This window comes from Myxocyprinus asiaticus, chromosome 29 (assembly GCF_019703515.2).
Source record: "Myxocyprinus asiaticus isolate MX2 ecotype Aquarium Trade chromosome 29, UBuf_Myxa_2, whole genome shotgun sequence".
Taxonomy (NCBI): domain Eukaryota; kingdom Metazoa; phylum Chordata; class Actinopteri; order Cypriniformes; family Catostomidae; genus Myxocyprinus; species Myxocyprinus asiaticus.
The window spans coordinates 6,652,779-6,667,050 of record NC_059372.1 but is presented as its reverse complement, the minus strand read 5'-3'; the positions used below and the strand labels follow the sequence as shown (position 1 = coordinate 6,667,050).

Here is a 14,272-nt window from a genome sequence, read left to right as displayed (position 1 = left end):
CTGGCTGTCGGGAGCACTGGGCGTTTTCCCGGTGGGCTGCTGGGTAATTTGGGCCGGCCCATTGCTGCGCAAGTACCAAGGGGTCAGGAATTGGCTGGTTAGCAGGTCCCTGTTAGCACCTGCTGGAACTAATAAGCGATACAGGCAGCCACCCTGGGCTCCATGCGTGGTCAATTGGTATTATTAGTTGACTGCCACATTATTGTATGATAGGCATACGGTGTTTTATTCATTGTGAAACTATGTTTTCTTAATGGCATGAATCGCACTGAAGGCCTAGACTTAAAATGCACAGGCCGCCACTGTCTCTGAAAATCACAAAATGACAAATAACTGCAAGTTACAACAAATACAATAACAGCAGTGTATATAAAATCTGCAAACAGTAAAGCTATGAGCAGTACACAATCATTTGCATAATTTATTCATACCGCAGGGAGCTGAAGTGCGGCTTGCTGAATAATGCTCATGCCTGATAAAAATGCAGAAAATAAGTCATGAAAAATATTACTTTGTGGCTATTTGAGTCTTTGAGGCTTACTTTGTTTAAAGTATAGCAAAAACGGCGCATATAAAAGCTTGTAAAATTTCACTTTTTCTCAAGAATAATCTAGGGAAGGAATTAAAACACTGCAGATATAAAGATGCAACAAACTTGCATAAAATATGAGCAATTAATCTGCAAAATGTCTTCAAAGTTCTACAATTTAAGAGGTATGTTTATTTTGTTTTACATATATTTATATTTGTTTATATTGATATATGTACATATTCTGGCCAACTTTGTTTTCATTATTTTAAAGAAACATTTACACATAGTTATGTGAGTAATTGACATGAAATTTTAAGCATTGCCATCAGTGTCCTGCTGTGTGACACTTTCTTCGTCTAACTTTTTTAAACAACATTTTATGATCTTGTATAGCTATATAATATATACATATACAATATATTATTATTATACTTGTTTCCACAACCTCATATTAACTAAGACAATAGTTTATTTGCACTTCTAGAAAAAAGTTGAAAGGTGATTAAAATCTTCGATAATCGGTCAAACCCTAGCTAGAAATACTATTTTTGCATGGTATAAAGCTACATTTTCACACATCAATTTACACAAGATTAATTATTTTCGCTGCTTTAAACTTACGACATCTATTTCTGATCATATGTGGATTCTCTCTATTAAGCTCCCAAGGGAAAGTTCTTCAATGGCGTCGGATACATCTTTTCAAGCGCCCTCTGTCTGCTCGTATGAATGTAACACATCATAAGAAAGTGTTTCACCGCTGTTCAAATGCACTTTGGATCACATCATTTATATGTATTAATGTTTTCCATCTGAAAGGACTAAATATTAAATGAAACAAATGACAATAAAATGCAAAGTAATGTCTACAGTAATCAAAATACTTTTTGAAAGTAACTGTATTCTAATTACAAATTATTTAAATTGTAACTGTAGTGGAATACAGTTACTTATGTTTTGTATTTTAAACACGTAACAGCATTACATATCTTCCGTTACTCCTCAACCCTGTAATAAAAGTGGGAAAACTATGGATTTCATTCAGAATTATTCAATGACTTTAACCCTCCTTTTGCATTCGGGTCATTTTTGACCCTGGAGAGGTGTATAATAATTTTTAAATACCACATCGTTTTTAGTACGGGAACCAAACTTTGGGACTTTGTCAAAACAATCAAAATACACATAATAATTATTTTTCATATTTTTAAATAAAAATCTTTAAGAGATATAACCATTTAAAAAACCTTTTACACCTTTTGTGTTCGCGGGTCAATTTTGACCCCGCCATCAGTTGTGGCTTTACACATGATATTATGTAGATTTCTTTGTACATCTATGAATTAGATTTTTTTCTTATATACACTTCCCATACTCTCTCACACACTCTCACATGATGGTGGTGAGAGTAAAAGTTCATGCACACATCAGTCTAAATTGGGCTTGAAAGAGGAAATTGTCCACATTTTACTCTCCAGCCGCCTGATGCTGAACCAGCTTACAGCATACTCACACATCAACATTCGGCAGTTCATGCAAGTAAATAGAACAGATTGTGCTTAAAAACATAGTAAAGAAGTATTAATATATATTTGAGTTGTACAGTTGTTTTGATGGTTTAGTTGAAAAAGAATATGTCGGTTTCATAATTTTTGACCACCCAAGTTGTACTGAGCAGTTATGAGTAACAGGAAATACATTCAAATTACTAATAATTCTCACATTAGATGTTTATATACATTTTACACTGTTATATTAACATACAATTTCACAGAAATGTTGATAAAAAAAAAGATGTCTTTACATGTATCACACTGGTTTTGCTGTAGTTAATGCATATTTTGACATTTCAAAGAATTTCTACATTTTAATATTTCTAAAAACAAAATAGCATATTAATTAATAACTTTTATATTTGTCAGTTAACATGTCAAAAATATCCATCTTTTTACATGTATGAACAGTGAGAGTTACGTGTGCTATCAGGGCTGAGGTTGAGATTTTTTTTTTTTTTAATGAAATGACATGTCATGTCACACGGGTCTCTTTAACAGCTGTAGGCTTGGTAAACATCGGGGTAAAAGATGTCTGTGGGCAACGGTCAGATTGTTTGTTTAGCCAATCAGAAGTCTTTCTGCCTGTCAGTCATATTGTGCGTGTTCACAGGGCAGCCCTGTATAGGGCTACTTAAATGTAAAAAGAATACATTCAGCCTCTCCCAATTTAATTTTGACTTCGTCTGAGATTAAAGCCAAGGGCTCAGACCCCCCAAACCCCCTCACTAATCACATCGTAATTATGACTTCCAGAGTTGAAGCCCGGGAGGTTTGCGGCCTAGATATGCAGTTCTGGGCAGCGTTTCCCAAAAGCATCGTAAGCCTAAGTAGATCGTAGAAACCATTGGCGCCAATGATCTCTACGATCAACTTAAGCTTGGGATGCTTTTGGGAAACGCTGCCCAGACCTGTTGGTTCCGAGCTGCTGTTCAGTCTCGTGTGGTCCCCGGGTTCATCTCTGACAGTGTAATAAATGTGCCGACCCATGAGAATCGAATTAAAGCTGCCTCATATGCTTTGTGTTAGCATGCTGGCGTGTTCTCGACACTATACTTCGCTATTTATCCTGCTGTCAACGCTGACAGAGGCGTTATTATTCACCGGGCCCAAGTGGCAATGGCGGCCATGCAGCTCACGAGGCTAATGCAATTTCCTCTTGGTCGCTTCTGATAAGTATGCTAGCATCATTATGGAGTCAAACCGCTTGACATGAGCATTGTTTGAGGGACTCACTCCCATTTAGGATAACAAAGAAAACTGGAGAGAAGTAATAATGAAGAATGAAGGTGATTTTAGAGGTCGGGAAGGTGGAGAAGCCATTTGTTACAACACAAGACAAAAACGCTACCTTGAAGGGGTTGGTGTCTGATTCTTTTCAGTAACATAAGTAGAGAGTGTTGCCATGAATCTATCAATTTTGGTGATGTAATTAAGCTTTAGGGTACAAGAGACTGAGGCTATAAATAAGAATGCATTTAACTGCATGATACTAAAGACGCACATTTTGTCATTAATGATTAAAGGTGCTGTAAGTGATTTTTTTATGAAATGACATGCAAAAAAACTTCCTTTTTACCTGTCACAGAAATAGGTGTCATATATCACACCTGTCCCTGTAACAGCCCTCAGCTCAGTGAACAGCAGGGTAAAAGATGTCCGCTGGGCCGCGGTCAGATCGTTTGTTTAGCCAATCAGAAGACTTTCTGCTTGTCAATCATTAGCTGGATTTCCATCCAGCTATTTTTATGCACATTTTGGGATATCACATAAAAACTGCTGGATGGGAACACCAAGAAGTGAATACAATTTTCAAAACGCGCTTAAATAACGTATGCGCTCGCTTGAGGTGGATGCATGTTTGATTCTATAAAAAACGCACATAAACTACGACGATATAATAAAAGAGTCACAGTGGCCACAATTTCTCCAGAAGTGACGATTTTGTTCTTTTGAACACATGGGATGGAAACGTGGCTTTATTCGCACACTGTTTTTACGATATTATTGTTTTTTCGCATAAATTAAATTCGTAACTTGGATGGAAACATAGCCAGTGTGCATGTTTACAGGACAGCCCATATATGCTCGTATAAGTGTGTGGTGTCCTGCTCCCGCAAAAAGCTCAAGCTCAAAGTAGACCTCAGGTGTTCGCATTGCAGATCGCTCCACGCACAGTACGCGTGACGCAAATGTCATCATCAGCGCGGACTGTATGCGCGTGGCCCAGATTTTCTCGACATACACAGTCCTCGTCTGTGCCCATCGTCAGCACACGCGCCACCCTATGATTGCACCAAAAGTATATATCACAAAGCAGTTGTAGTGTGCATGCCTCGAACACGTTTGCATTCACTCATGGTTAAATGAGTATACTTTGAAAGGCAACGCGGTCGACCGGGCGCGATCCGATCTGGAACGCAGACAAACGAAGTATACACAGGCCTTTAGGGTCAGACGGCAAAATGCTCAGGGGGACCCATCATACTTCTGCGCCAACACAACGGACTCTAGTGCGTGCGTGTCTTTGAAGTGCGCGGTTTTGGAAAAAAGGGGCGTGGCTAATTCAACGGTTAGTCTGGTGGAGGTTCCAAAACGGCAAAAATCGTTTACAGCACCTTTTAAGCAAATTAATGAAGTTTCATGACAAAATTGATATAGTCCCTGATATGTAAACTGCATACTAAATGTTAAATAATTAATTATTATAAATGGTTGTGATATCTACAAAGTCCATCAAACTTTATTTCAAATGAGCAAGGAAATTCCTGTATTAATAGCACACAAAGATGTATGATCAATGTTTTTATTTATTTGATAAAGGCATACATTGAGGGTGAAACCAGTCTCCTGCAGGATTACTGTAATATACACAATCTGTACACAGTTATTACTTCCAAAAACAAAAACTATTGAATCAAACCATAAAAATCAAATAAACCAGAAACAAAGCTGTCATTAATACCATTAAACATACTGTGATTTTTTTTAAAGCTGCATAAAATCACAAAACGTATTATTGTGTGCACTATCCCTCCATTGATGAGACAAAAGCCTAATGGAACATTCTGGCAGAAAAATGTGGCACCTAGGAAATCACTTAAATGATACCAGTCCAAATAAAACCCTCAGACTGGTGCCTTTAACATTATATGTAAACAATGATAGTAACTACAGCATGTAAATGGTTTTTAGACCTGATGAATAATATTTTGAACATTCACTTTTGTCCTCTCTGGAGGATTCTCACAAAACCGTCAAGAAATGTCCAGGTCATATTTCACCCAAAAAAGAAATTAAAAAGAAATACAAAAATTACATAAATAAAATAATTATTTGATTATTGTGATTATTGATTATTATTTTAAGGACCATTCAATTTTTTTGCATTGTGACATTTATTTTCATTTAATATTATTTATTTTAAATACATTTTTTTTATTTCAATGTATTATTTAATTTTCAAAAAATATCTGTATCTTTTATCATTTTGATTTTAATTTTTTTTATTGAATTTTATATTATGTTACTATTTTTTTCCTGATAATTTGGGGGTGAAATATAATCCGGACATTTCTTTGTGAGAGTCACCCATCTGTCTACAGAAACACTGTATCAAAAACATTAATCCGATTGTAAGAATGACCAAAGACTTTAATTCAACGGTCCGATTTGGTTGTTTGCTCTGTAGCAAATATCATTAGAAATATTTGTGACATGCACTCGCTGTTCTAAACAGACATCTACTGTTATTTTTATACAGAAATATACATCTTGTTTTAAAGGAAAAGTTCACCCAAAAGAGAAAATTCTGTAATCATTTATTCACTCTCATGTTGTTCCAAACATATACAACTTTCTTTCTTCTGTGGAACACAAAATATTATTTTTTTTTCAAATATTTTGAAATTATACTGCAAGAATTAATTTTCTTATTGAGTATTTTTGTCTTGTTTTCCAGTAGAAATATCTAAACATTCTTAAAACAAGATAAATGTACTTGAGAAGTCTTGTTTTCAGAGAAATCAACATTTAGTAACGTTTATGCTTCCAAATTCCATTTTTTTTTTTTTTTTTTTTTACTGGAAAATGAGACAAAATATACTCCGTCAGAAAATGTTTTTTTTGAGCTCCATAAGGGACAAAAAAGCACTAAAAAAGAACTATTAAAATATTACAAAAGTTGTCCATACGTCTTGTGTGCTATATTCCTAGTCTTCTGAAGCTATACGATATCTTTGGAAAAGAGCAGTGTGAGCATTCTTCAAAATGTCTCCTTTTGTGTTCCATGGAAGAAAGTCATACTGGTTTGGAACAGCATGAGGGTGAGTAAACGACAGCAGAGTTTTAATTATTGTGTGAACTATTTCTTTAAGATTTAGGGCTCTTGGCGTGAGGAATTGAGGGTTAAACTGAGGAACTTAAAGTGCACAGCTCTCTGTGCAGTCAGTGGTACTATCATCAGCGGACCTCTTCCTGAGCTCTCGGCCGGGTTTGTGGTGGGCGTGGTGCACTGGCTGGTGCTTGTGGTGCTCGGACGGCAGAAGTTCCTCTTGTGATGTTGCCCCCTGCTGGGGCGGAGGAGCCGCGTTCCCCTCGCCCTGCTCCACCTGCAGGTATGCCCGCACGCGATGGTGGCGCAGTTTACTGTCGCTGAAATCGATGACGCGGCATTCGTACGTGCCCTCGTCCGTTGGCTTCACACTGGATAGACGCAGCTTGTGGGAGATGTTGCTACCGGCAACCTTCACCACCTACGGAAAGTGGGAAATGAGAGTCGGTTATCTCTAAGAAGACATTAAAACTTGATCAGTGTATTAAGTAATGATTGAGCCTCATGCACTGAGTTTGTGTGCTGAATTAAAATGGACTCCAACTGAGGAAGTAGCTATGAAATGTACAGTATGCCAAAATATGCACTGAGTTACATCAGATCTATAACTATCTAGCCTTGAAATATAAAGATGTGGAACTCGTAAAATACAATCTCAAATCAAATACACTTCTAAGCTTATCAACGAACAGTCTCTGAGCATTTGCAGTTACTGTTTCATTTTAAACTTCACCTTATTTTCAAGCCCTGTGAGCTGAAATGGGCCCCTGAAGCACAGAACATAAGGGCCCCTGTGTGGCTCATTATCTGCCTCTGAGAACCAGCAATTGAGGCGACAGGATGATGTAATCAGATAAAGTACGCCAATGAAGTTTGCGACAGTCATTTACAAATGATGAGTGAAAATGTCGGGAAATGACAAACCATGAAAGGATGAATATTAATAGCCCAACACCACACCCCCTTAGAGTTGTAAGCCATAAACCAAACCAACCAACTCCCAACCAACTGTTGTGAATCGCAACATTACAAACTTTGATTTGAAGCAAAAAAAGTACAAGAAGCATTGTGAATGACGTAATCTAATATCTATGATTTATAACTGTTGATAGCAAGTATAGAAACAATATATTTTATTGCAAAGTATTAAGATATATACACAAATATATAAGTAGTTTGAAAGTGTAGGGAGACAGTGCGTCATGGGAGTGGGCAGTCACTGCAGAGCTCTTTTGCTGCACTTTGTTTGCCGTGATTCTCTGATTGGTCGATCTATCTCTCATACATCATACATTGCTCGATTAAACTCAAAAATATTTTTTAATGAAGTTGAAATAACGTGAACTGATGGCTTCAGCAGAAGCATACACCATCGATTAACAACCTCAGAGCTCACGGTAGGTCTGTCTTTAAAGGTTTTTAAGTAATTGTAAAAAAAACGATTCACCTATGAAGATGATGAATGGGACTATTTACTGGAACAAGACTGCTGCACTCTGTGTTACACAAATTACATGTTACTATTATTAATTACTATAGTAATAACATTAAAACTATGTAAGTACAAGCAGCGTTACAAAATCATTACACAGCAAATACATGTACACTAACAAAATTTATTTGGTAAATAAAATAAGTACATTTGACTAAACTTTTCGAAGCTGGTGTTCCCAGCATGCACTGGGCTTAATTAATCAGCATGCATGGTTTCACTGTTTGCAAGTTTATTTACACAGTTTTTATTGTTGATTATATTGTTATGTTTGGTAACTTCTTAATTTTCTACTCAAAATTACCCGTTCATAATCAAAAAAATGATCTGTTGATTATTACGTCATTGTGTTTTGTGCACTAAGTGTTGAAGTCTGCATGCACAGCTCTTTATCTGTTTCTAATAGACTAAGTTTCCCTGATGGAGACTTCTGTATGTCAAATGATACATGATTTTCTGTAAAGCTGCTTTGAAACGATGTGTGTTGTGAAAAGCGCTATACAAATATAAATTACTTGACTTGCCAGTGGAGGCAGTAGCGGAAGCTGTGATATGCAACATTAGATGCAGTCGAGTGAAAGGCAGCAGTGAGGGGCAGTGGAGGCAATGCAAGGCATTAGTGGAGGCAGTGAGAGGCAACAGCAGATGCAGTGACAGCCAGCAGTCTGTAATGGCAGAGAGACATGCTCACTGAACAGCTGTCTGTCTCTCTCTCTGTTTATTTATACCTTCTGTCTACCACTCTACCTGAAATACAAAAACAGTACAACAACATCTCTCTCTAAATCGGAACGAATTCCCAGAGGCTTTCAAGCACGAGCCCAGACGCTCAATAAAGCCGTCTGCCAGAGAAACAGACTGAGGACAAAGATGGATAAATAAACATACATTCACAAACCAATAAACATGCTAACAGTAACTTTTTCACTGCCGATGTTTGCACAACTTTACATAGCTAACAAATATTCTATTATACTAGTCAGGTTCTCCAAAGCTGTTATATAAGGGGTTAGTGTTATCAAAATGGAAGAAAATTCATTTTGGGGAGAGCTATCTCTTTAACACTTGAATGTTGTCATACAATACAAAAATGAACTTGGAAATAACTGATGAAACAAAAAAGCAAAAGCGAGTTTCTAACACAGATGAACGAGTTGAAAACAACAGCATTGTGATGAGTGGGTTATGGTAAATGTCAGGGACTGATAGCGTGATTCTGTGAGGACCCTCATTACTGCGGTGTTCTTCAGCTGCAGATCGAGAGCTCTTTCAGCATTTAGACTGGAAGCAAACGTCCTTGTGAATATTTTATGGAGCAGCAGAGAGGAGATGCTTTGATTTATCCACCCACCACCCAACCATACACACATGCACCAACACACATATACAGTATATATTTATACCACGGGGTTGTTTAATGCTTGATTCTGATTGGTTGACAGACTTTCTAAGGTTTATTTTGCACACGCACGGCTCCAGGACTCGTTCCAGTAGTTCCAGGTCTTGACTGCATCACAGATCCATATCACTTCGCCAAATAACTTCAGTTATTTCAAAGTAGGGCAACAACTAACGATTATTTTTATAATTGACTAATCTAATGATTATTAGAACGATTATTCGACCATTCGGATGATTATTGTAACGATTATTATACTATTCGGTCGATTATTGCAACGATTAATCATTAGCTCTTAACCGATTATTCAGCCTGTGCCCCGACTTAAAAGGTTGTATTAAACGTGCTTACTAACTAAAAAATACCTCTAAAGACATTTACTGAATTACAAGGGAAAAAAATTAAGTTTAATTCAGTAAAAAAAAATTTTTTAAATCCTATTATCAAGAGTTTTTGTCTGTTTCCCATTTACAATTATGTAAAAATCCTTAAAATAAGATACCACCGATTTCGCCTGAAATCGCAGATTTTCTTCACGATAACATAACACATACAATATGTGTACAATTATGATTCAATACGTCGCGAGCCGTTACGTTATAATCTAGCTGCAGCACAGAGCGTGCATCATCAGGGTGCAGTTTCAATCTCTCCTCCCTTAGGGTACGTTTACACAACAACGATGTACTAAAAACGGAAAAGGTTTTCCTTTTGTATTTTTGAAAAGTTTCGCATACAGACGACAACGTTGTCAAAACGATCCCCGTTCACACGGATCCACGAAAACGACTAAAAACGCTGTATTGTGCATGCCAGGCCAGTAGTTGGCGATGTCACTTTGTAAAGAAACACTATGTGCCTGCGCACATAAGCATTCTTCCACAGAGCGGTGAATACAAACAAAGAAGATGGCGATCACTGGTCGTAGTAGTGATGCAGTAAATCTACACTTTGCTGGAGAAGTGTCAATAAACTCAAAATCTTGAGCAGCACAAGCACAGTCCTGTAGTCCGCCATTGTAGGTTTGAATGTCTCGCGCGCATGCCAATAGACTGAACACGTAATACGCGAGCGCATGACGTCATCGTTTTCGCGTTTCCTTCAGTCTAAATGTGGTAGAAGCAGAATAATTGACTCTGGCCAGTTGAATTATTGAATAATAATGCATACCTGCTTCGCATCGTGGCCACTTTACCACCTCGAGGTGTGCATTATTTTTCAATAACTCAACGGTCCATCGTAAATTACTCCTTTCTTATGTTCTATTATGTTTTACAGTATTCTTTACTATTATGTTCTGTTGTGTTGTACTGAATACAGTTCTATTATATTTTGTTCTATTGTTTTTTACTGTACTTTTTGTTCTATTGTTTTATCAACTATTGAGTTCCACTGTATTCTGTTTGATTCTGTTCTATAGGGTTCTCTTGAAAGCACATTAAGAGGAACATACAAACAGCTAACAGTAGATTCAGCTAACATCGGCTGCACACCGGACTACCTCTAAAATACAAGTCACTCTGTCTCTCTCTCAGTCTCAGTTTGTGTGGACAGCGGCTCTCTGACGCTCTATCATTTGAACATAAAGAGGTTCTTGTTGTGGTTGCCATGGGGCGTTTTGCTCCGTTAGTTTACGCTACTCACAAAACTGATTGCTGCACACACACATGCACACACACCATGGAGCAACACAACCAGCTAGAGCTGAGCGAGTTGCTAACATATCACCTTTAGCTCAACCAACCAAGATGTCATGTTGGAAAGCTACAATTATTTGCCCTCACAAAGACACTCAATGTATTTTGACATGCCATTACTGACAGCAGATGCTAACGGCCGCACATGAGCCAATGAAACACATTAAAAAGACATTCACAAAGGAAATGAGGAGAAAATTACAGCTGAACACTGCAAAATTCACACACTTACACTGATTTTGGTGGCGTCCTTCAACATCTCATTTTGGGGCACCACCTGGAATTAAAAACGTCACACTGTTAGACAGATACATTGGATATTATACACTGACAAATGGTAAAAAGCAGGTTATCCAATTTTCTAAATCATATTATTTGGGATATACACAACAAAATTGTGTTTCTCTTCTAAACTTGTTTTCTTTGTTTTTGATTAATGTAATTCTCTAAAATGTGCACTCTACTAGATTACATTATGAAAGGTGAATGTGAACCAATCAAGTATGTTCAACAACATGGGCAAGAGGGATTTGTTGTTCTCAGCACGCTTGGCAAATGAAGTGTTATTTTATGGATTTTTGAGCAAGATGAGAAAAGGGTAGATTTAATGTTGTTATTTTGGGAACTGATTCTGTTACGCTAGTTACCATTCTGGTGAAGAGTGGAGCTTTTTCTTCGGTTGAGGATGGATACACAAACAAAATACTGTATGTTGCTTTACTCAAGGAGCAATACCTACTTAGCATTTAGCATGCTAATGTATGCTATTGCTAGCTAAAAGTTAGCTAACTAGTATAACCTTACAACATAAATTAGTAATGTGATACCAAAAATATTAAGTAAAACTGAGGAAACTGATCATGTTAGGGACACATAAAATCATTTTCAGGCTACTTAATTGGGTTATTTAAAAATAACTTTATTCCATTGTGTTAAAATTACGTGAACAAATTATGTTTTCTGACAGAATAAATAAGGTTAACCAAGAGGACAAAATATGTTGATGTAACTTAATTTATTCACGTTGAACTGATGTACATGATTATGTAAATAAAAATAAAAAATGTCAGTGCATATTACAGAAATGTTAGAGAAAGTGTTCCAAATTAAAGTGTTAGGGGTCGTTCACAGCCAATGTTCGGGCTGTTTTTAAATTGTTTTCCTGTGTAAACGTGTCATTGGTCGCTGAGCTGTGTCTCAATGAGCACATTTACATGCACACCAATATGCTGATTACTCCCAAAAATCAGCTTATTTAAAAAATCTGACAAAGCAAAAAAACATGTTTACATGAGATTTGAAATAATCACGTTATACTCTGCTTTTGAAGTCAAACCGTGAAGAGAAATGCGCTCAACACGTGAGTACACTGGATAAGCTGGTGTTTACATGCCACGCGAAATCGGCATAATGGGCAAAAATCTACCCGTGTTGAGCGGTTTATCCTTACACCGCTTATGACCTTACACCGATAAAGGAATACCTTTTATTGCGTTGTCAGCTTATTAAGCGTAATCTGTGTAAGAAAGTGCATGTAAATGCTCACAGTTTTTTTTTTTTTTTTTTTTTGCGTTTCCTGCAGGAGTGCAGCTTTATTTAGACGCCATTTAAAAAGAACTTCAACTGTTAAAAACGCGTCTCAAGGTCCAATTCGTTGCACTGCGTCTTGCTTTTTTTTTTTAGTGCAAGATTTGGTCTGAATGGCCCCTTAATTCACCCAAAAATGAAAATAGTCAAGATAATCAATTAAAGGGGCCTGGGTAGCTCAGCGAGTATTGACGCTGACTACCACCCCTGGAGTCACGAGTTCGAATCCAGGACGTGCTGAGTGTCTCCAGCCAGGTCTCCTAAGCAACCAAATTGGCCCGGTTGCTAGGGAGGGTTGAGTCACATGGGGTAATCTCCTCGTGGTCACGATGAGTGGTTCTCGCTCTCAATAGTGTAGCATGAGCCTCCACATGCTGTGAGTCTCCGCGGTGTCATGCACAATGAGCCACATGAATAAGATGCGTGGATTGACAGTCTCAGAAGTGGAGGCAACTGAAACTTGTCCTCCACCACCCGGATTGAGGTGAGTAAACGTGCCACCACGAGGACCTACTAAGTAGTGGGAATTGGGCATTCCAAATTGGGGAAAAAAGAAAAGAAAAAGATAATTAATTAAAAATATTCCCCTCAAATCTTGTGCTCACCTTTAATTAAAATATGTTTCACACCAATGATGCCAAACGCCATTGGTTATCAAGGGTGTTGTATCCGGTTGCATCGTTCCAAGTTTGAATATACGGAAGTGTGATGATGTATGAGATATTTTCACAGATTTTTTGATCATCTCCTGACACAAAGGTATCAGAAGACTTAGAATAAAGCACACAAGTCGTATAGACTACTTGTATTGTGTTTTGTTGTACTTTTTGGAGCTTGACATTGCATGGACAAGGAAAACTGGAAAACATTTAGCAAAACACCTTCTTTTGTGTTCCAAAAAAGAAATAAAGTCAGGGGTTTGGATTTATTTTTTGGCTGAACTATCTTATTATAATTGGACCATAGATAGAGAATATTCAAGCTGCTTAATTTAACTACTATCAGTGTAACAAACAGTTACTGCAGTAGAACAGTTAAACACACACACACAGACAAATACTGTATAATGAAGCTCAAGTCCAGCATGCTCAAATGAGCTGTTAGTTCAGAGGCGGTATAATAACTCTGTATGCCATGCGGTCTTAACTGGCCTCGGCCAATCCTCAAGAGCCTTTCATGAATAATACATGATGTAAAGGTGAGTGAGAGTTTCTATATTTCCCTCTTTTCATCTGTCCATCCAATTAAACAGCATCTTGAGTTCACAGCAGGAAACTCTCCAACGCTCTCTCTCTCTCTCGGGAAGCTGCAGCTATTTCTACCTGTGTGATTAATGTGTGGTCTGTTACCTGCAGCAAACACCCTAGTCCATTAATACCAGTGCATTTCCTCTCCTCGCGCAAATCTCATGAAAACATGTTGTGTCCAGGTTACATTTCAGCCCAGAATCACAAGAAGAAAAATACATTTAATTAATTAATTAAATCTTTTAATATCCTTTCTGTTATTTACAGTCAGTTGTTGATTAAAAATAAAAAACAAACATTAATTGTAACCACACATAGTATGGACGCGGTAAAGAAGCTGTGTAACTCCTCTTGTTAATATGTGCTCAAGACGCTCGCTAAACTGTCTATATTCTTAAAAAGACAGTACTGTTTTAGTGCTTGTTCTACATA

The 14,272-nt window shown here is 37.4% G+C and overlaps 1 protein-coding gene across 1 annotated transcript in view; it reads right to left on the bottom strand.

Moving 5' to 3' along the window:
* Positions 1-6,137: 6,137 nt before the first annotated feature.
* Positions 6,138-14,272, bottom strand: part of LOC127419648 (V-set and transmembrane domain-containing protein 2-like protein) — a 66,185-nt gene continuing 58,050 nt past the window's right edge. Inside the window, exons 3-4 of the mRNA XM_051661219.1 lie at positions 11,239-11,283; positions 6,138-6,839 (exon numbers count right to left, since the gene is read on the bottom strand). Of these exons, the coding sequence (XP_051517179.1) occupies positions 6,507-6,839; positions 11,239-11,283 (378 nt within the window). The 3' untranslated portion in view covers positions 6,138-6,506. The remainder of the gene's footprint in view (positions 6,840-11,238; positions 11,284-14,272) is intronic.